General features: G+C 40.8%; 1 protein-coding gene across 3 annotated transcripts in view; it reads left to right on the top strand.

Moving 5' to 3' along the window:
- Positions 1–1212: 1212 nt before the first annotated feature.
- Positions 1213–23176, top strand: part of Dnajc13 (DnaJ heat shock protein family (Hsp40) member C13) — a 116013-nt gene continuing 94049 nt past the window's right edge. For 2 of the 3 annotated variants that reach the window (XM_036192185.1, XM_036192184.1), the window contains exons 1-2: positions 1213–1436; positions 19539–19619. In XM_036192185.1, the coding sequence (XP_036048078.1) occupies positions 19552–19619 (68 nt within the window). In that variant the 5' untranslated portion in view covers positions 1213–1436; positions 19539–19551. The remainder of the gene's footprint in view (positions 1437–19538; positions 19620–23176) is intronic. The other variant, XR_004945409.1, reaches the window with a different exon arrangement.

Raw genomic sequence — 23176 nt, 5'->3', positions numbered from 1 at the left:
CTCACATGCACCTTATCTTACTGGCACAGGGTAGGAAGGCCTATCTAAGGAAAAATGCAAGTCTCCAATAACAGGATGGGTCCACTGGTCAAGGAGCAAAGTCTGTAACAACGATTTTACAGATTTTTCACCCCATAATCACCGTCTATAAAACGAGCCAAGCACAGACTAGGTCCCTGAGAAATTACAATTCCAGAGTTGCTACACAAAAGGAATAATTGAGCTCACCACAAACCTTTAAATACAAGTTTCTTTAATTTTTTTTCCAGAGAATCACTTTCTAAAGAGAATTCTGCACATCTCAGATACAAGACGAGGCAGGCTTTCCTTAAACTATTGCTTAGATCCGACACAATTACCATTCGAACCCCTTATTTTATTCTGATACACTCTCGATTTTCGGAGTCCCCCTCTTTATAGTTTCAGAGAGTTGCTACCTAGAGAGCAGAAGTTCTTGAGTCAACTATTTGAACTCAAACACTAAGTCTACTCACCATGGGACTAGACCTCAATTTATCTGAACATGGAGGATAATCCCCATCTCGGACAGCTGAGGGCTAATTTGCCCTAAGTAAACCCCTGGCTCTGGGATCAGAGGACAATAACTGCAGCAGTGTTCCATGTCCAGCACTCCACCCGCAAAGGACTTTGACCTCTAAGGCTTTGGTCTCCATCACCTCACAGACCACCCCCAACTTAACCTCCTGCTCAGCTATGCATAGATCTGGGCGTGTCAACAGCAAGTAAAACCTCTAGGCTCCCAATGCAGCTAAACCAGAGATGTGCACTGAGGCTTCCAATGGCTTCGTGGATGCGCCAGAACACTGAGGTCTAGGACCGCAGGGCAGGAACGCTCGGGTTCAGAGTTACAGTAGCCAGCGCCAGCTAGGAACAGGCTGGGGGGCGTGGCTCCACGTGCGCACACCCGCGCTAAGGGGCGTGGCCTCCCGGGACGCGCCAAGGGGCGTGGCCCCTTGCTACTCTCTTGGCCTAGAGATCTCTCGGCTCAGCCTTTCTCTCTGCGCACGCGTACTTCCCGGGAGGCGGAACGGCGGGCGGCGCGCACGCGGCGTTTCCCGGAAGGCGACGAATGGGCCGCAGAGGGAGGGGCAATGCCCGCCCGAGGGCGGGGCGCAAGGCGGAAGCGCTGAGGTCAGCTGACTGGGTCTCGTGACGGCCGGGGCGGCGGCCACGCAGGCGCGTTGGTGCTCAGCGCTCGCAGCCTGGGCGAAGATGGCGGCGTCCAGAGCGAGCCTCTGAGAGGCGGAGGGCGGAGCGGAGGGGTGGGGGCCGCGGCGCAGGAACCCGCGGCGACAGGCCGCGGCGGGGAAAGGGAAAGCGAGAGGGGAAGGGGCCGGCGGCGCCTCATCCCGCTCAGGACGTGGAGCCGGCGGCGGGCGGAGCTCGGGCTGGAGCGCCTCCAGCCTCCGGCGAAGGTAAAGCCGCCTCCGGCTCTGGGGTTCTGCGTTGCCGCTTTCCACCTGCGGGGACCCAGGGGCTCCGGGCAGGGACCACTGGGCGGGCGGGGTTAAGCTGCTGCGGCTCGAAGCTGCTAAAGCAAGCAGCTGGTCCTCCAGCCGCTGGGGTTCCTGCGCCGGGACCCTCCCCTCCCCTCCCCCGGCTCTGAGTGACATTTGCCCGGGGCACTGCCCTGGCAGCCCCACCCCTCTCTCTGCCTGGTCGTCCTCTCTTCTCCCATCCCTGTCCCTGTCCCCCTCTTCTCGGTAACTGGCCCTGACTCGACTCCACACCTCCTTCCCCCGTGGGCTCCGCCCTCGGGGTTCCCTCCTGGATGCCGGCGCCTCCGGTTTCCTTGGGTCAGCGGTCCTCTTTTCTTCCTCTTGGGTTCCGCGTAGACTCGCTTTACTTTTCTTCCTTTCTTTTCTTTCCTTTTTTCTCCTCAGCTCTGTTTCGATTTATTGGGAAAGGAGGGACAACTGCTCTTCTCTTCTCCGGGCCCTTTATCAAACATCAAGTTTCCCCCTCAAGGCTTTTCCTTCATACAAAGTAGCCTGGCCTGTTCACTGTTGCCCGTGCTGGGGTGGTGTAATTTCACCTCTGAACGGGGCCTTTGGGGAAGGTGAAGCAGGACGTGGACGCTCAATGCAGTGGCTATTGAGACTACACTTGCGTGCCTTTTCCCAAAAAAGCCCCCTGATGTAGGATGCTAAATTAACCGCTCTTGTCTTGAAACCGTTTCCTTGATCACTTGGTGGAGGGATAATGTAAATAAAAATAGCTCCCTTACATAGAGATGAATTCCCAAAGGAATGATTTCTCACTTCCCGGATCTGCTTTTCCCTTTATTCTACTCTGTGTAGTTTTTTGTTTGTTTGTTTGTTTCTAGTTCTTCATTGTTTAACTTTGTTTAATTTACAGCATAAAACCCTTTTAATATTAAATACAATGTAAAACAATGTTTAAGCCCCAATATTGCAAATGGTGGCTTGGCTGTTCGTATCACACTGCGTACAGGGACCATAAGTCCTAGTTGAGAAAACACTGCGTTTACGCTTGCGTTTAAAACAGGAAGTACAATAAAGGAGGAAAAGAGTCAGAGTTAAGAAATAAGGATGTAAAGACATTATGTCCTGGACCAATACAGCATTTGTATTCCCCTCAAGAGCTATGGATATTTTCTTTTCTTCTTTTTGTTCTTTTTCTAATATGCCAATAATAGTCTAAATCATACTAGTAAGCCTAGTTGCAAACAAATCAAGTTCCTTTTTTTTTTTTTTGCAGGGGGGGCGTTTGAGACAGGGTTTCTCTGTGTAGTCTTGGTTGTCCTGGAACTCACTTTATAGATCCAGCTGGCCTCAAACTCACAGAGATCTGCCTGCCTTTGCCTCCCAAATGCTGGGATTGAAGACTTGCGCCACCACTGCCCAGCCAAATCAAGTTCTTAAGGTAAAAAAAATTATTAAAATGTGAATGCAATGGGTAAAAAAGTTATACAGTGGTGGAAAGCATGAATAATTTGCAAGAATTTGTCTTTATTACACATAAACAGAAGATGGTTGCCAGGTAGACAATAATAATCTGCCCTTCTTAAATGTCTAAGAAAGGTGAATAGTGGAATCTGGTTCCCAATAGATACTAAATTGGAGTTGAAATAAAAAGAGTCATGTTAAACCTAAGTTGTATCTACACAGGTGAAGATGAGGTTTCTGTTGCGCAGACTTTCCCCCTGCTTCTCTGAGGTACTTAGAGTGAGCAAGGTGTAAACAAGCTTGTGCCGCTAAACAGCAGCCCAGTTTTATTTGTTGCTAAGGCTTTGGTCTAATGTTGGGCAGTGGTTAAGGTGCAGTTTTTAGTTTGTTACGCTTTGTTTTAGTTTTCACACATCAGAGTTTTTCTTTTCTTGCATTTAAAATATTGTTTGTGTTTATTTGTGTGTTTGTGTTCATGTACCACGAAGCGTGTGTGGAGGTCAGAGGACAGCTTACGTGAGTGCTTTTGCTCTTCATTGTGTAGAAGCTGGGGATTGAACTCAGGAAGTTAGCTGCGATGGCTGTCTCCTTCATCATGTGGGACAGGAGGATTGAATGCAGGTTGTCAGGCTTACGGAAGGCCTTTTCACCTGTTGAGCCTTCTTCATGGCCTGCAGTTGTTTTGAGATACAGTTTTTAGTATTTCTCGCCTTCATCAGCTTCAATAAAACCTTCCTTTTCATTTAAAATAATTGTTAACATGAATTTGCTCTCCTGAAATCATTTGTACCATTCAGCTTTGGTTCTGAGACTAAAAGATTTGCTTGTATCTTTACAGCAACAGAAAAAAAGTAGACTAACTTCAGGTTGATCACTTCAAAGACTGCTTAGAGAACCGAGGAGATAGTGAACTACTATCACAGACTTTAAGGAGTTGGAGAGGGGGGGTGAAGGCTAGGGGAGGACCTTCGGACGGTGGTTAAGAGTTCAGCTAGAAGAGCTGAAAAATGGGTGAAAGCAAATGTGCCAACTTAGAAACTGTTTATTATATACAAACTTCACTGGGTTTGCTCCTAGGAAACAGTCTGTTATTCAGAGCCAGTGGAGGGGAACAGCAGCAGAGCTTAGGGTCAAGAAATTGCTCTAAAGCGTTCTCTCCTTGGAATAACAAGGTTTAAAATATGTGTGGGGGCCGTATTACAAACACTAGTAATATAGATCAACCGACCTATCTGTCTGTCAGTCTGTCCCTCTATCAAAAGTGCTTAGGGGAATATGGAGAAGATGAGAATGTCTAGGGGAGGGGTCCTGAATGCCACACTAGGGTTGAGGGTTAGTCAGGAGACTCAAGAAGGCCATATTCCTGACCCTGTGACATCATACAGGATTCAATACAGACAAATTCTTGCAAATTATTCATGCTTTCCACCACTGTATCACTTTTTTACCCATGGCATTCACATTTTAATAATTTTTTTACCTTAATCAGAACAGATACTGCATCTCCATCTCCTGCCACCGCATTAATATGGTTTGAATACATCACCATGTTTCAGAACACTACACGGAAAAACACAAGATTACATGAAGCACAACACAAAGGTTAGACAGTGATTTCTCTAGCTAAATCACCTCCCACCACAGATATGCATTATTCTGCAAAATAATAAAGCCTGTGGTGTCCTGAGATTAACTGTTGTAAGAGTATAAACCCAGCTTAACTTCTAACTAGGTTAATGTACCCTCTGCATTCATGGCCTGACCAAGAAGGGGATACTCATTTCTGATCACAAAATTATTCACCTTAATTTCCACTACTATATATGTGTCCAGCTTCTAGTGAAACAAGAAGCATATGAAAAAGCTTAGGGAGAAAAAAGGAAGAAATTCCTAAGAGAGCAATTATCATAGCTACACTCAGATTGATGTAGGTAGATAGTGTTATCCAGCATGGAATTTTAAGTGCCTGTTAATGACTGACGCAGACAAAAATGGTCAATTGCTGGATGATTTGAGTAATTTCAAAAACTTAGGAACTGAAGGACTTGAAAAGAAGTATTGGAAATGAAAAGCATAGTAAAGAGATACAGAATGCGTTTGGGCTTACCTGATTGTTCACTGCTGAGGATAAAATGGCAAACCTCTATGTATGTCAGTAGAAAATATCCATTCTGTGTCACTAAACCATTGAAGAAAAACACATCCCAAAATTTGGAAATAGGGGCTGGAGAGATGGCTCAGTGGATAATAGAACTTGTTGATCTTTTTGGAGTCCTGACTTTGTTTCCCAGTACTCAGACTAGGTTACTCACAACCACCTGAAACTCCAGCTTCAGAGGATCCAGATCCCTCTTCTAGTCTTAGCATGGACCTACATTTGCTTGAAAATAGTTACACACACATACTTTAAAAAGAATAAAAATAAAATTTAAGAAGTTTGGACAGCTGGACTGTGGTGGCGCACATCTTTAATCGTGGCACTCAGGAGGCAGAGGCAGGCAGATCTCTGTGAGTTCAAGACCAGCCAGATCTACAGAGTAAGTTCCAGGATAACCAGGGCTACATAGGGAAACCCTGTCTCACCACCCCCCCCCCCCACAAAAAAAGAAAAAGTTTGGAAATAGCAGCATTTTTTTGTTTTTGTTTTTGTTTTACTTTAATAGGTGAAACTTAAGTCTCTACAGAAAGAAAGAAAAGAAAAAGTGTTTAAGTTCTTCTGTAAGATTTTGTAATGGAAATTAGCAGTGTATTTCACTGTATCATGTAAAATTGAAGGTTAGGCAATAATACAAAGGATGAGATACTGAAAATGTTCTGAAATTATTCTTTCAAGGTAGAATGGTCAAAACTATTAGAGTTCTAGTGTGTATTTTAAATACATATATATGTAAATATGTTATAAATATATACAATATATTTTACTATATAAAGTATATGTTACATATATACATACAAACACACTTATACATATATAAGTCTATAAGATGTATACACACCACAGATGTATAGTCTGCAAGAATCCCTCTGTGAAAGCTTGGTTAAAATAAAAGGATGGAGAAAGATGTATCATGGAACCAAAAGATTGTAGAATATTATTTTGAGGTGTATTACTTTTGTTTATGTTGCATTTGTTTAACTCTGTGAAGCTGTGTTACTGTGCCTGTCTAAAACACCTGATGGTCTAATAAAAAGTTGAATGGCCAATAGCTAGGCAGGAGAAAGCATAGGTGGGGCTGGCAGGCAAAGAGAATATGTAGAAGGAAAAAACTGGGAGAAGAGGAAGCAGCAGCCAGAAAAGGAGGAGGACTCCAGGGGCCAGCCACCCAGCTACACAGCCAGCCACAAAGTAAGAGTAAAATTTACAGAAGTAAGAGAACAGGAAAAGCCCAAAGGCAAAAGGTAGATGGGATAAATTAAGAAAAGCTGGTAAGAAACAGGCCAAACTAAGGTCGGTCATTCATAATTAAGATTAAGCCTCCATGTGTGATTTATCTGGGAGCTGGGTAGTGGACCCCCCAAAAGAGTTTAAACAACAACAACAACAACAACAAAAGATAGCTCCATTAACTACATTAGTAGACAGAATTGACTTTATGGCATATTGTATTAATTCATTATTATAAGCAAATTCTCGAAGAAAATAGACCTAGTTGTAAAACATAAAACTAAAAAAATTCTAGAGGACATCTGTTGGAACTTCAGTTTTTAGGTAGGATACCAAAAATGCCCATAAAAGAAAACAATATATATTTGGCCATCAAATGATACAAACATGCTGTATACTTAATAATCACATGGTAGCATATAAAGTCTTTGGTAGCATATAAAGTCAAAAGGCATTTATGATAAAAAATAGTTCTACTATAACAAGGCCGTATGCTTTCCAAAAAATCACTTCACTATGTAAAATTGAATAAAACCAGGACTTACATGAAAAATAGGTTAAGATCACAGAATTGGGAAATTTTACAGTAACACATTTAAAGCAATGGGAACTTGGAAGCAGCACTGTTTGGCACATATCAGTACTCTGGCACTTTGTTAGTAGCTTATGGACATGAGCATTGGAAGGGTGTTTTGAGTTACTGTGAAGTTTTGAAAGAATGAAATGTAATGAAATGGAATATGAAGTTGTGTGGTGTACATGTGAACTGTAGTTCATTGATTTGTGGTGTGTATGTACATGCTTTGAGAATTTTTAAGTAGCTCCGAATAGTTTTCTGCATTCATGTTTCCCAGTGATTTTTGAAATAGCACATCAGCAGATGTGCATTTGGAATCATACTCCTCCAAGTGCCGAGTAAATGCTAGGCAGACACCATACCTCTGAACTGTGGCCCCAGCCCAGTGTACCAGCCATGTTGGAATAAATTAATAATAAATTATCAAAATGGCATTGTAGCAGAAATGACTATGCATTTCAATATACAAATAAGTGTGACCACACCAGAGTAAGCAGTGAAATTGTCAGGAATGTGCACCTTTGCATAGAATCAGTTTGGGACAGAAACGTGGACGGTACAAGTTTGTCATCTTGGTTACTCAAATACCACAAGTGGAATTGCTTTTAGCATTGTTTCCTGAACTGAACAAGGTAAATATAATCTCTCAATTTATAGAGAGAATTGGTGTACATTAAGCCCAGTAGAATTTATTTTGTGTTTTATATTTAAATTGAATTAGGTTATGGGGCTAGTTCATTATAAATAGGTTTTCCTCTATGCAAATGAGCACTTGGACATTAAGGACAGGTTTTTAAGCCTGTGTGTGTCTGTGTACTAGCTGGAAGTGCCCCTGAAGGCCAGAGAGAGTGTTGGATCCCCTGGATTTGGAGTTTCAGGCTGTTGTGAGTCCCTTGATATGGATGTGTGGAACTGACCTCAGTAAGGTCTTTTAGATGATCAGTTCGTGCTCTTAACCACTGAGCCATTTCTCCAGCCCCTAGTTGAAAATTTTAATCAGTATTTATAACACATTTTCCTTCTGGAGAAGAGTACTTTTGCTGAGTGCATGCCAGTCCATAATCCCTCTTGTTATAGAAACTGATTCATAGTCATGGGAACTCCCCAGAAGTCACTGATTTAGGGAATATCCTTTTAGCAACTAGCTGAAGTCAGGGCATGGTTATGGTGCTCTTCAGTGACTTAAGACAGAATTACCTGTGAAAAGGTGCATCCAGTGTGGCATACTTACTCTCAGTTGTATCTATGTGCTCCTTATTCAACAGCCTGCATAATGTACTTACGGACTGCTTATGAAGAAATATGATTTCTAAAACAGGATCAGAAGCAACCTTTTGTCATGTTTCTGGTAGATCATACTACCTGAGTAACTCATGCATTTAGCCAGTGTCCTGGTTTGCACTTGACTAACGGGAAAAACCAAACCAAAACAAAACACCTAAAGCAGTTTGCAGTAATTACCTTCATGCTCTGCCTTTAACTGTAGTTATCAGAACTGAAAGAACTACAGAGTTTTTACATGGACCAGGCTTTCTCTAATAGATGTAAAATTCTATACCAACTTTACTGAATTGTTAGACTTTTACAGGCATTTCTGATTTGTGTTCCTGTGGTATTTTTGCTGTAGAATTCCTTTCTCTCAAACTTGTAGTCACAATTCAGAATGTATTTTGAGTATTTATCAAATCTTAGAGCAGATAAGCTTTATTTCCCCCAAACCTTTAAGTCACTGGCTTTATTTTTTAAAGAGGAATATTCCTCTTTAAAGATAATATAGAAAGTGTTCTGTAGGTTATAAACTGTGTGGGAGAGGTAGAAATAATATAGGCATTTCAGAAAGGACAAACTTGAAAGCTGTTACTGTTTCTTAGTACTGGGTAGGAGAGAAATTTTTCCACATAAACTACCCATTATTTTAGTAGTATTTCTCAGGTATGGAGTACTGACTGTCAAACATAACTCAAACTATGTTTGCTGCAGGATTAAAGGGAAAACAAGTTAAAACAGCCACTAAAGATCTCTGTCGCCGACTAGGTATGTCCTTACCATAGCAGAGGTAAACTTTGAAGTACCTACTAACTGAACTAAAGAAGAGCTTGCTCCTCCAGAGTGTGTTGCTCTGGCAAAAGCCAGATTCTGCTTTGAGATCCAGTGAAATAGAAATGAGTTCTAGAAAGTCTGAGAAATATGTCGGAACTAGAATAATGATCAGCAGCACAGATTTTAAAAGAATGGAGCACATTCTGAAAAGATGAATTTTTTCAGATGGAATATATTTTTCAGTTTTGGAAAGGGCAAAGTCACAATACATTTTCCATGAAAAAATTTAGTTTTTCAAATAATAGAAAAATCTATCTAGAAATGAAAACTGTTCTCTCAGATGGAATCAACATATGTATGATTAAAATAGGATAGATGGCTCAGTTGGAATCAACATATGCATGATTAAAATAGATCTCTTTCGGCTCAGTGTTTGATTTATGTTGCTAAATAGGAAAGACAATAAAATTAACTGCTGTGGTGAGGTTGGGAGGTAGCTCAGCACAGCATGAGATCCCAAGTTCAGTTCCCAGAACCCATTTCAAAAAGCCAGGCATGGTAGTACCTATAATCTCAGTACTGGGGAGGTGCGTACAAGTGGATTCCTGGGCTCACTCACAGACTAGCTTAGAGTAACCTGTGTCTAGGCCACTGAGAGACTTTGTCTCCAAAAAGAAAAAACAACAACAATAAAAACAATGAACATCTCTGGAGATTGGCCTTGGTCTCTATACACCTGCATACACAAATAACTGCTGTGGTACATATGTCCAGTACTCCCCCATTGAGACCAAACTAAGAGTGTGCTTTCAGATTTAGGGGTTGCATTCTAATATAGCTTCCCTCCTTTTGTTTCATGAAGACATTTCTCATTATTTTGACTTTTTAAAGAAATAATGGAGCAGAACTGAGATTATTAATACAGATGTCACAAATATACAATAGCACACTGTTACTTGTCAGTCGAATATAGATGTTACTGTTTGCTTTCCTATTTTGTGACAGCATTTTTCTCTAGGGGATCAAGCTCTTCAAGTTATGGGGTGTACTGAAACCATAGCGATCTGTTTCGTGCAATTTAAGGTTATTGTGGGTATCATACGCATTGCACACACTGATTTGTTTTTTCCAAAGAAAATACTTAACTTGGATGTAGACACACATTAAAATGAATCAAGAATTAAAAAAAAAAAGTGACCTGAGTGCAATATTTTATGCCCCAGATGTGGAGGTGACTTGAGACTAGAGGGTCACCTGATTCTAAAGGTTTGAAGGCACCTAGGTAACTGAATGAGACCCTGAATAGAACAAAAACAAAAACATAGCAGGGTTAAAGTTCAGGTGGCAGGTTTCCCCAGAGATAGCACATTTTCTCTAAAACAGTTTAGTTGTAGCTTTTTAATCTGGGTAAAAATTAATATTCTGCTAGCCATTTTTTAACCTTTTATTTGACACAGTACTAAGCTAGTAATATAATTTATGTAGATTTCAAATTCAGTTGTGAAAATTAGATTTCTAAGAAGCCAATATAAAGGATTCTCCTTTAGTTAATTGCTGCCGGGGTGGTGGATCCCATGAGATAAGCTGCTGTGACTGTCTGCCATGTGAGATGTGCGTGCACAGGGAACGGTGAACAGTGACTCCAGTGGAGGAAAGTGTCTCTTTGGGAAAGTAAAGCATGCTCGCAGGTTTTCCTCAGCATTCTGTAGACACACCACTGTTGGCCAAGTCGGAAGAACTTTCTGTCAGACACACCTCCTTCTGGCATGTTGAAGTCATCTTACTGTCGTGGCTTTATCACAGTTCTGTCTTTCTGTCCATATGTCACTCCATCTTAATTCTTTTATGCACTTCAGAACAAACTCAAGCTTTAATCCATTACCTGAGAGCCAATTCTGTACTTAGATTACTTAGACGCAAAGGAGGAAAAATAGTCTCTTCCCAGTCATTCCAAATTATCCTATTTATATAAGAATTACTTTCAGATGGTTATGAAAAATGTATGCTTTTAACAGATGAAAAACCTTACTCCAATTCCTGTGTTCATTAATTTTATTTTGTAGTGTTTTTGTTCATCCTTAGCTACTGAGTCCTTTGAATTTATTTAACACAAGCAGGCATGTGTGCATGCAACCTTTTCCACTTAACAGTCTGGCTGTAGTCTGCCTCAGGCTACACCTCTGTTAGTCGCTTCAACCTGAGTTTATTTACTGTCAGCTAATAATGATGTAGGGCTCTGCTCACAAGACTCAGCTTCTGATCTCTCTCTTCTTCTCTGTCTGTCTGTCTTTTGTGTGTGTGTTTCAAGTGAAAGTCATGTATCTCCTCCATACCATTGTAATTTTATTCATAAATGATTGTAAATGGGTGCCAGCATTCACTACCAGTAATAAATTAAAATGCATGACTGTTACTCGAAAGCACACAATGTGGAATTCATTGAAAAGAATGACTCCAGCCAAAACATGTGACAGTTGAACCTAGGGCATGCACTGCCCCTGAGGACAGCCCTAACTCTTTATTTTGTATTATTTTGAGGCAGGGTCTTGCTATTCATCTTTTACTTATTTAAATTCATTCTTCTGCTTCAGTCTCCCAAGTTTTAGGATCATAAACATGCACCACCGTGCCTGCCAAGCCTGAAATTTAATTTGACTTTTAACTATTATTGCATTTCTATCAAAAGAATAACCTGAGATGTTGCAAAGAAGTTGTAGTAGAGATATGCCAGGCTATAGAGTTAAAAACCATTGAAGCTGACCTGTCAGCCAGTGGGGATACCTTCAGCACAATTTAATTACAGGGAGCATGCAAATAAGCTCTTCCCTCATCAAAACCAAGTGTAAATCTTGGGATTTGAAATGGGGAGGGGCATTTTTTTTTCTTTTTAAATTATTGGTCTGAGGCCTTGAACTGGGAACAAATTCTGAGCTCACTGTGCCTTTTCCCCAAGTCAGTCAGTGTGGGTAGAAGTAGATAGCCAACCCCAAGGCCCTTAGCCTGTTTCTTCTATAATGTCCTGTCTACTTGAAATGGGACATTCTTTCAGGAATGAATTCAGCTAATAGTTTTTGTTTCATTCTGTTTTTTATTGTTTTGGTTTTGGTTTTGGTTTTTTGAGACAGGGTTTCCCTGTGTAGCTCTGGCTATCCTGGAACTCGTTCTGTAGACCAGGCTGTCTTCGAACTTAGGAGACAGAAATCCTCCTACCTCTGTCTCCTGAGTGCTGGGATTAAAAGTGTGAGCCATCACTGCCTGGCCTTAGCTGATAGTTTTAGCAAGTGGCTACCCAGTGGGCGAACGCTGGCAGACAGGCTCCCATTCTCCTGTTTATCATCTTTTTAAGCTGGGCAGTTATTTATAGCATGTGCTCTTACTGACATTACCTGCTTGATGCTTCAGCCTCTCTATACTAGGAATTCTGCAGTTTCTTCATGAATAATAAAGAATAGTGGCTGCTTAAGTGTTTTTTGGTTTTTTTTACCGATTATCAATTATATTTAAACTCCTTAAAAATAGAGAATATTAAAAATAGGGAAGAGATAATGAGTGGACATTAAATTTATTCATGAAATTTCTTTTTCTCCTCAAAAGTTCACAAGTGGTTAAGTAAAAATTGTGAATGTTGATCAAGTCAAGAGAACCCAGTACTTTTGGAGTTAGAAATTCTAGGCAATACACAGTGGTTCATTCCTTCATCCGTTGGGAATAGGTTCCCAGATACCCAGTAAATTGTAAACCAGCTGCTAGTGCTGAACTCTCTCTGTTGTGTTTTTCCTGTGCAGACACACACATATGCACAATACCTTTTTCATCTCAACCAATCACTTATCAGTGTGACCATGGCTTTTGAAATTGATATGACAGCAAAACTCATGATTTTTCCTTCATAGTCCCTGGGTGAAAGGTTTCTTTTCACTATGGGCCTTAGCATCCCTTAGCTTGCACGCTTCCTTTCCTTATTGAGAACATTACCTTTTCACTAGAGGGAGCTCGCCATGCATGTCCACATTGCCAGCATCTCTACTCCGGGGTGTTGGGTCCATTGTGAAGTAAAATAAGGAATATCTAACAGCACACTACCACACCATGGCAAGCAGTCTGATTACCAGAGGCTACCAGGTAGCTAATGTCCTCAGCATGCACAGCAGGGAAGAGGGGGTTAGGAGATTTCAGCACATGACTGAGACAGTGTGCAATTTAAAACTTGTAAATTGTTTCTGAAATTTTCTACTTAGCATTTTCAGACCATAGTTAACTAAGATAACTGACACCGCAGATAGGTTGAGTTGTTCTACATGGGATTGTAGAAGGGTTAGTAACATGTACAGATGCCGTAGATACTTGGGAATAAAAGAGAACTGGAAATGCACAGAAGATGTTGGGTGGTGGTGGCACACGTCTTTAATCCCAGCACTTGGGAGGCAATCACAGAGACTCAGCAGGTGGATCTCTGTGAGTTTGAGGCCTGCCTGATCTATGAGCGAGTTCTAGGATAGCCACAGCTGTTACACAGAGAAAATCCTGTCTTGAAAAACAGAAACAAACAAAAATACACAAAAGAACTTGTGTATCTTGAGTGGCATATTTAAAGCCTGATAGTTGCTAGTTAATATTCCCAAGTCTTTGTTCTGAGCTCAGTACCTAGCTGAATTGTCTCCTTTAGTCCATACCACCTTTGGGACAAGTATTTATCCCTATTTTATAGATGGCTGTAACTCAGAGAAATTAAGAAATGTGTTCAAGGACTCGCAGTCAGTGAGTGATAGCTATTATGTCTACCTTTGGCAGTAAGTAGTACTTCTTTAAATTTACCATCCTTACCTTGGTGATAGATATGTGCTGATGTAGTACTCGAGTACACGGACCAGCAGCTTGGGATCTGTGCCACAGCTGCCAAGTTCTTGCCAGGCAAATCACCTGACCACCGTGCTCAGAGCATCTCCAACTCACTGCCACTCATTTTCTGTGGTTCGTTTGAAGTTTTTCCAGTTCTCTCCCTGAATGGTACACAGTCAACACACCCTCTTCACTTCTCTTGTCTTCCTAAAGCCTGTACTGGAACTAAATAGGTAGCCCAAGCTAGCCTCACTTACGGTGATCCTCTTGCTCAACTTCCTAGGTGCAGGTATTATACACATGTGCCACCATACCTGATTGTATTTCTTGTGTTTTTCTGCTTTTACTGAATTGATAGTATTGCATTTTGTGAGTTCTTTGTTTAGAAGTATGATCATAGTCTGAAAGAGTTAATACAGTTTTCAGGCTACCTGTTACTCATTGGATAAGGTGCCTTAAAAAAAAATAATCAGAAATTTTTCTGAGAGTATAAATAAACTTGAAAATTTAGAAAGGTTAATGTCACTCTGCTGAGAAGTGGGTCCCAGCCTCAGGCCTCAGTTAGCCTGGTAATTTTTAAAAGGCTCAAAGTTAGTTAAAATACTCTTTGTTCTGAAATCTTCTCAAAGAGTACCTGTAGTCATGCATGGATAGATTGTTGTCACATGTTTGTTTGGAACACTGCAAAAGTTCAAAGGGTAGCTAGCTGTAGGTGGAAGTGCTCCGTGGCTTTACTCCCAGGTGGTAGAGTAGTGCAGCTTTGGAGTCGTTGTCCTGTGTTCAGTGTGCTCAGTGGTTTCTCTGTTTGAATTTGTAGTTTCAAAAGGTACTTCATACAGGTATTTAATCCTTTCAGCTAAAAATAATTGAAATAAGTTTTGAAATAGCCCAGGAATATGCTGTCAAATGATGCTTGAGTAACAACATAGCTGAAATAGATGGATTTCCTGAGGTTGAGGGAATATAGGAAAGCTTGCATTAAGTATGTAGAGTGAAGAGTTAAGCAGGTTGGACCAGAGCCTGATCCAACCATTTAATTAGCTGTGTAACCTTAGCATGGAATTGAACTTCTCTAATTCAGTTTTCTTGTCAACAAAATGGGAACCATCAGAGCAACAGAATTTGAAAAATGTGTGGTAGATGCCTAGCCTCGTCACTAACAACTGAGTACTTGGTAAGAGTTGCTGTGTAATTAATTTTACCTCATTGTAAGGTGACTTAACTACTTGGGACCCTGTCTCCTCCCTGCTTACTATACAGACATACTGACTGAGTATACCATGACCAGAGGGCAAGGCTTTCATGCCAAGGAGCAGTCCTTCCATAAAGAGCACCTTTGCAGACACTTCAGCAGCAGTAGCAGTTGTTGCCTCCTAAAGTATTGCCCAGAAAATGATGAGCTATTGTGAAACTAACTTTTAGATTTATCTATTTTTATGTGTTTTGGGTTTTATTTTATGTTTCTGGTGCCTATGGAGGTCAAAAGAGGTCATTGGAACCCCTGGAGCTGGAGTTACAGATGGTTGTGACCACAATGTAGATGCTGGGAATTGAACCTAGGCCCTCTTCCAGAACAAGTATTCTAAACCTCTGAACCATCTTTCCAGTCCCAGCTATAGGAATCTTGATGTGTAAGATTCAAGTACTTCCTTAGTCCTCTTTCTTTTTTGCCAGCAGGCTAATCTGTATCAGGAATAGAGTTTTCCTTTAATGAGCAGTCCTGGTAGCGTTGGTTTTTGTTTTTATAGCATGTATTAGACCTTCTGTCTGTCCTCACCTCAGAATTCTCCCAGTGTGTTTTCATCCTTCTGTGAATAGTATGGACCAGCCTGGGTCTAAATCATTCCCCCATGTCAGTGACACTCATGAATTCATTCTTGAGATGCTTTCTGTAAGAATTCATAAATCTCTGTTGTCATTAATTGCAAAATTATTTTGCCTTGGTTCCCTGGTGGATTTGTTAGGGATCATGTCTTTTCCTTATGACTCATGCCATAATTCTGTGTAGCCCAGGCTGGACTCTTGTTATCCTCTGTCTTCAACCACTCAAGTGCTGGGATTCCCAATGTGTGTTTGCAGTCAGGCCTTTATAATTCTTCTCAGATTTTACTTCACACTCAGTGTTACCAACTAGTTTCTCTTCAAAAGCATGTTTCTCCCTTTCAGTTTGTCCGAGATAGAGCTTTGGTATACACTCAGTCACTCTTCTTCCTTCAGTGTGAACCGAGAACCCAAACCCCGTTCTTCAGTGTCAGCCGTTCACCTTTCTGTCCATCTTTCTCTTTATCATTCCAGTCTTTATTTGTAGTATAGATGAGGGGAAGCTAAACTATATGTGTAGTTTAAGTTACTGTTTTTGTTTTTGTTTTTTATCTTTAGGGATGTCTTGGTTTCTTTTCAGCAGTAATTACTGAAAATGTTTAAGAAGGAAGGGATGTTGATGGGTTCAATAAATCTTGGCTGGCTCTTCGAGTTATGTCAAATGCAAAATACAAAAATAAAGTGCCACACCCACTCAAACAAAAGTCACACCAACTCAAACAAAGGGTCGCATCTACTTTAGCAAAGGGTCACGGTCACCCAAACAGAGGGTCACACTCATTCAGTGTCACACCATCTTGTAGCAAGGATCTTAAAAGGTCTAATTAATAAAATCGAACCTGAGGCCAGTTATTGGGGTGAATGCTGGAAGATCAGAGAAGCAGAACAAGTTACAGCTACCTCACCTTGCCAGTTCCTAAGCTGATCCTGTTTCCTCAGACTGGATGCTTTTGAGTCCTCATCCAAATGGATCTCAGCCGAACTGCTGCTCAAAAGCCTGAAAGCTTAACCACCAAATGCTTCTAGTTTCTGGTCTCCACGCCTTCTATATCTTTCTGCTTTCTGCCATCACTTCCTGGGATTAAAGGCCTGCTTCTTCGGATTAAAGGCGAGTGTCACCATGCCTGGTTGTTTCCAATGTGGCCTTGAACTCACAGAGATCCAGAGGGGTTTTTGCCGCTGAAATGCTAGGATTAAAGGTGTGAGTGCCACTATTTTCTAGCCTCTGTATCTAGTGGCTGTCCTGTTCTCTGACCCCAGATAAGTTTATTAGGGTGCACAATATTTTGGGGAACACAATACCACCACACCATCTCAAGCAAAGTATCACACCAACTCAAAGCAAAGGGTCACACAAGCCGTCCAGACTGCATTTGCTTGATAGTCAACAGTAAGAAAATGCAAGTTAACGTAAGATAAATTTCTTCTTCCTGATAATTAATAAATATTCAATAATTGGTCTTCTTCTGTTCCTTGCAGCATGAATTAATGGTGCTTTTTCAGAAGGTTTGACAGATCCTTGCTTGGACTGCCCCTGTAGAGCATCAGGCTTTAAGTGGTCATTAGAACTGCCCACAGGATTGCCACATTACATTCGCTCATGCAGATAGATGCTTGTCCAGTGCATCTGTTTTGTGTCAGTCTCTGGTAGACTCCAGAGACATATTAGTGAGCTAATAGGATTAGATAGATAACAGACTGAGCTTCAAAATATGAAGAGTGCTGTGGGGAAAGCAGGGACTAACATAGGAGACATGCAGAAAGAGGAGGCTGGTAACAGTCTAAAACAGCATGGCTAGGCCTTACTGTCAATGTGAGAGAGCATAGATTTCAAGGAGAGGATGGTGCAAGCTGCAGACTCTGGGGGAAGAGCATTCTGTGTAGAGGATCAAAACTTAGTAGGTGCTGCTTTAACAACAAAGAGGAGAAAAATGGTCTCTTTGCCCCTCCAGTGTATGCTCACGGAAATGAAGACATTCCCACAACAGGTCATGCACACATGTCATAGCAGTGTCTTATATAATAACCAGAGGTAGAAACAACACAAATGTCCCTCAGCGGATGAATGAACAAAATGCTTATGCACACAGTGGAACATCATTTGGCAAGGTTCCGTTATAGGCAGAAACTGACAGAAAGTCTGTTTCTCGCTGCCAGGTGCTGTGGGAGGACATCCAAGGTGTGACTGTCAGTGAGATCTGTTTGGGTTTTTGTTTGTTTGTATGTTTGTTTGAGACAAGGTCTTACCATGTCACCTTGGCTGGTTTGGAACTCAACTGTGTAGACCAGGCTGGCTTCAAACTCAGAGATCTGTCTGCTTCTTGAGTGTTGGGATTTAAGGTGTGTAATACTATATCCAGTGACTGCTGGTTTCTTGTTGGTGTGATAAAAAGGATTTTGAGTTGGTGATGGCTGTGGAAGGTTTATGAATAGACTAAATAGAAATATGTACTTAAGGTGAATTTATAGTCTCTGAATTAATTTCAAAAGGGAATTGAAGTATGTAAAGCAAGTCTAAGCAAGCTGCAATTCCTGTTGTTCCATTTGAATTATTTACATTTTGGTCAGTATCTTACAGTAAGTTTTAGCATGCATTTCTAGTAAGGCCAGGGAAAGGGCCACTTCACAGCTGAGCAACCAGGCCCCACATTCTTCCTTAGCTTTTGTATAAGTAAGTTATGCTGTGTCATCAGAACATCACCAGCCTTCCACTAATAGCCTCCCAAATATGTCTTTCAAAGTTCCCTGAATTAAAGTGGTTTTTTTTTTTTTCCTTTCATAAAATAAGTGGTTTCTGGGTTTTGTGCACTGTTAGAAGAGTTAGTAGATACTGCACAGTTGCATTCTCCCTGCATGCACTGAGTCACCATAAATCCAGCAGCCTTTATCTATTTTCTGCTGTGTCCAACCAGAGGGCTCCCCTAATCATACTGCTGTCAGTGTCTCTGAGCTCCCAGCTTCAATCTCTTTATTGATTTGAGACGGTGTGGTAATACAGTTTACAACTGTTCTTTGGGTAGTGCTGTCCTAGCATGGTCAGGAAATGGAATACTATTGAGCCTTAAATATTTTCTCAATGAATATTTAATTCTATGTGAAAGGTGGTTATTCTGTGGAGGTATATGACCATCTTAGGGTGTTTGTTTGTTTTGAGACAGGGTCTTACTGTGTAGCTCTGGCTGTCCTGGAACTCACAGAGAGCTCTGCCTGCCTCTGCTTTCTGAGTACTGAGATCAAAGGTGTTCACCACTATGCCCAGCCTGGTTTTTTCTTTTCTTTTCGTTTCGTTTCGTTTCTTTTCTTTTTTCTTTTCTTTTCTTCCCTCTTTCCTCTCCCTCCATCCCTCCCTTCCTTCCTTTCATTTTCGTTTTTTGTAAATATAAAAAGGGAGGACACAGTGTATATCTTTGTATTTTAGGATGAAATATGAGCATATTGGATTTCTTATTGTGGGCATATATTACTTTCCTAATTTAGAGAGTTCTCATTTATAAATTCTTACTTAGGAAATACTCTTCCCTAAAATACCAAGGGACACCAATGTGGCCAGCCCTTAGCTGTGCAACAGAAACCTCCTATAATTGATTTAACTCTTGATTATTAATTTTAGGTGCTCACCATGTGCCAAGGCACTGTTTGACAGTGTTAGATGTAAAGATTAATGTTCTCATCTAAAACCTTTTACTAGATACCTTATACTCAGGATGTTGCTGGAGGCCAACTCTTGTCCCTGGGCAATACAGTCCACTGGTTGGGGGTGGGGAGAAGTGGTTGAGGAGATAGTCATGGTACAGTGCTGAACACGGCATTGAGCAGTCCCGTGTTCTTAAATACCTTGTGGCAATGCAGAGCTAGGGAACTGATACTGTTCCCTGCTGTGAGAGATTCAGGAAAAATTAATACTGTATAACACTGTATTAAGGGGATCCATACTTTTGTCTTCCAGGTTTCAGCACAAAATGAACATAATTAGGGAAAATAAGGATCTGGCATGTTTCTACACAACCAAGCACTCATGGAGGGGAAAGTAAGTATCCTTTTCTTTACTTCTCTGAACTTCCATAAAGTATCCTTTAAGCCCAGTGTCAGTGTCCTTAATAGTGAAGTACAACCCAACAGTGCTGTTGGGCTTTCTTTCCTGGAAAGCTATGTGTGCATTTTAAATGCACATGTCACATGCAGATGAGTTGCTGTTCCTTTTTCTTTTGATCTTTCTAGATGTTTGTTTGTTTGTTTCCATTATTCAAGACAGGGTTTCTCTGTGTATAGATTCAGCTGTCCTGGAATTCAAATCTGTAGACTAGGCTGGCTTTGAACTCACAAGGGATCCACCTGCTTTTGCCACCCAAGTGCTGGGATTAAAGGTATGTGCCACCACTGCCTGTCTAGATTTTTCTTTTTTAAAAAATTGAAAAGTAACAAGAGAAAGGGTTGCTGTCCTGTCCAGGTTATGCTACAGTGTTGCTAAGTTTATTACCCAGAGTCTAGCCTATGAATCAGCCATTTGCCTCTGGTGAGGTTTGGAGCTGTTTTAAAGACTGTTTATTTAATTATTTATTGGAATGAAATTTTTAGTTGCATTTTTTTTTCTTGAGTGGAAATGATGGCATTTCATGTTCATATTTGTTTTATTCAGACCAAGGTGGCCTTGTATTCCCTTCCTATAGGATGGATGGTAATTCCTTCCCGATAGAGTATTGTAAAGATTAAATGAGTTGATTTGGAGTGAATGAAGGCTTTGAAATTTTGCCTTAAAGCACACTGAGTATTCAGTGCATGGATCTTTGCTGTTATAAAAGTGGTCATTCTGAGAAGCACTGAATAGTGACACTGAGTATGTCTAACTGACAAACAGGTGACAGTGGCAAGCAGGGCACCAGTGCTAAGACCAGTGGGTGAGAGCTGAGCCTCGGGCACACTGACACTCACCCACCATGGCCATGCTGCTCAGACTGGCTGTCCCCAATCCCAAAGTTCTATAGGAACTAAGTAGGAGGGCTGGGTGTGGTGCAGGGCGAGAGGGTAGCAGAAACTGTAACCCTAACCCTTTTTCTTTCCCTTCCTCGTCCCCAGGGACTGGTCTCTGCCCTTTCTCTCTTCCCTTCCCCTCAATAAACCTCCTATGGTGTGATTCCTTCCTGATGTTTTTAAAGTACAACAGTGGTGGCCTCTTAGGGTAGCCCAACATTTGAACATTAGTGTTTCTGACTTACCTTAGCAAACTCACTAATTTTGAAAGATTTGGTTGCTTAGACTTGTTTTTTATTAGTGTCTTGCTTTATGAACTTACGCTAGTGAGCATAATTATTACCCTGTAGAATATTTGCTTGTGTTTCATTGAGCAAAGTTAGAGAAAATTGATACGTACAAGGTTAACCTCTAGTTTTTTTAATTGGACTTCAGATTATCTGAGGTTTTCTGTTGTTGTTGTGACTAGTAGATTGCTCTGATCATCATCATAATGTAGCTCCTATTTTGATTTTGTTTATTGCACTCTGGTACTTCAGTTCTAGGGCGGAGGCTCACCGTGATGCTGCTTTGTGAGCTCGTCAGTAATGTGATCTTCTCGAACTTCTTAATGCTTTTAGAAAATGATGACTAAGGCGTAAGAGAATCTCTTTATTTCCTTTTTTTTTTTTTTCCCAACAGTTAAAGTCATTTCTGTTCTCTTTGCCCAGTTCCCTTCTCTCCATTCACACCTGGAAACATTATGTTTTCCTAACAGCTATAACATATATTTTATGTACCATAAAACTCACCTGTGCACAGAAAATGTATAATTTATTGATTATTTTCCAGTATATATAAAATTGTGATGTGCCACCACTATTATTAGAATACACTAAAAAAAATACTTTCTTTAGAAGCCACCATCTTTTGGCTAACATCTACCAGGCACTTACCTATTGTGTGTCATTGAGGTTACCTGTTTGGAATATCTCACAGAAATCAAACAGGTTAAAATGTGGTCTTTCGTGGCTGTCTTCTTTCAGTTAATGTTTCAGAGTTCATGTTAATAGCATGTGTCAGTACTTTCACTGTCAGATCATAGTTGGTTATATGACTCTACCACAGTTTGATGGTGTTTGTTTTTAAGTTAGTGGGTACTTGTGTTCTCTCTACTTTTTTACTCTTATGAGTGAAGCTTGTATGGATATTCTGCATAGGTTTTGGATGAGTCAGTATTTCCGGTTCTCTTGGATATTTCCTAGAAGTGAAATTGCTGGGGTTTACAGTGACTTAGGTTGTCTCTGAGTTGGGGAGCTATAGGAATTCTTTAAACACAAATCCTGTACCAGATAAGTGATTGGCATATATTGTTCCAGTTCTGAGGGATGCCTCCTAACTGTCTTGATGCTGTCCTGTAAAGTACAGGTTTTTTATTATTTTTTATAGTTTTTAAAAAATTAATTAATTTATTGATTGTGTATACAGAAGAGGGCACCAGATCTCATTACAGATGGTTGTGAGCCATCATGTGGTTGCTGGGAATTGAACTCAGTACCTCCAGAAGAGCAGTCGGTGCTTTTAACCTCTGAGCCATCTCTCCAGCCCTAAAGTACAGTTTTTAATGTTGGTGAAATCCAGCTTTGTCTCCTTTTTTTGTTATGTGTGCTTTTTGTCATTTGTAAGAAATTAGAGCTGTTGCTTACTATAAAGTTAGGATTTACTCCTGTGCTTCCTTCTATAACTTTTTTATAACTTTAATTTTGAGTTAACTTACATATGGTGTGAAGTGAGGATCCACATATGAAAGATCTACTTGTACCTGAATCACTTGTTAAAAAAACCCATTCTTTCCCCATTGAGTTGTTTGACCCACTTGTCAAAAGTGATTTGACCTTAAATGTGGAGTCTCAATTTGATTCCATTGAGTGGGATGCCTGTCTGTGCTAAAGTCAGTAACATGCTGGTTTGATTTACTGTGACTTTGTACCATGTGAAACTGGGAGGTATGAGGCTGCAACTTCAAAATTATGTTGAATATTCTCTATTTCTTACACTGCTGTATCAACTTTTCAGTGAGTTGTCAATTTTACTAAAAAGTGGCTGAGATTTTAATGCTGTTGCATTGAGTTTCTGTCATTTTAGGGCGTCCAGCTGCCTTGGCAGTATTAACTCCTTGACCTGGGAACAGAATATCTCTGCTTACTTGAATGCTCCCTTCAGTGGTGTTTTCTTTCAGTCTCCTTCCCCCAGACCTCTTCAGTTGGCTGTGTGTATTGTACAGCACTGAAGTCCCTTATACTTACTTCTTTTCTGACCAGTTCGATTCTAGGTTTGAAGGATTCTTCAATAGTCAATATAAAAAAAATAAAAATGTCATTATTCAAAACTTATTTTTAGTTGCTAGTTGAACGTTTCTTTAGAAATGTGTTTGTTAGACTCTGCATGTGATTTTCTTGAGAATTGGGGCTTGTTTTAAGAGATCCTAGACCCATACACGTTTGCTATCCCAGATCTACCATCTGGGGAAATACTGATTGTGGCAATCAAATGAATACATACTTTCCTTTCGCTTCCTGTGCCTCACTTAAAGATAACCCTCCAGATTGTGCCTCAGGGCTCTTTGTGTGACCCATT

The sequence above is a fragment of the Onychomys torridus genome, chromosome 7 (assembly GCF_903995425.1).
Source record: "Onychomys torridus chromosome 7, mOncTor1.1, whole genome shotgun sequence".
Taxonomy (NCBI): Eukaryota; Metazoa; Chordata; class Mammalia; order Rodentia; family Cricetidae; genus Onychomys; species Onychomys torridus.
Note: the sequence above shows the minus strand (reverse complement) of the source record. Positions and strands in the feature narration are given on the sequence as shown.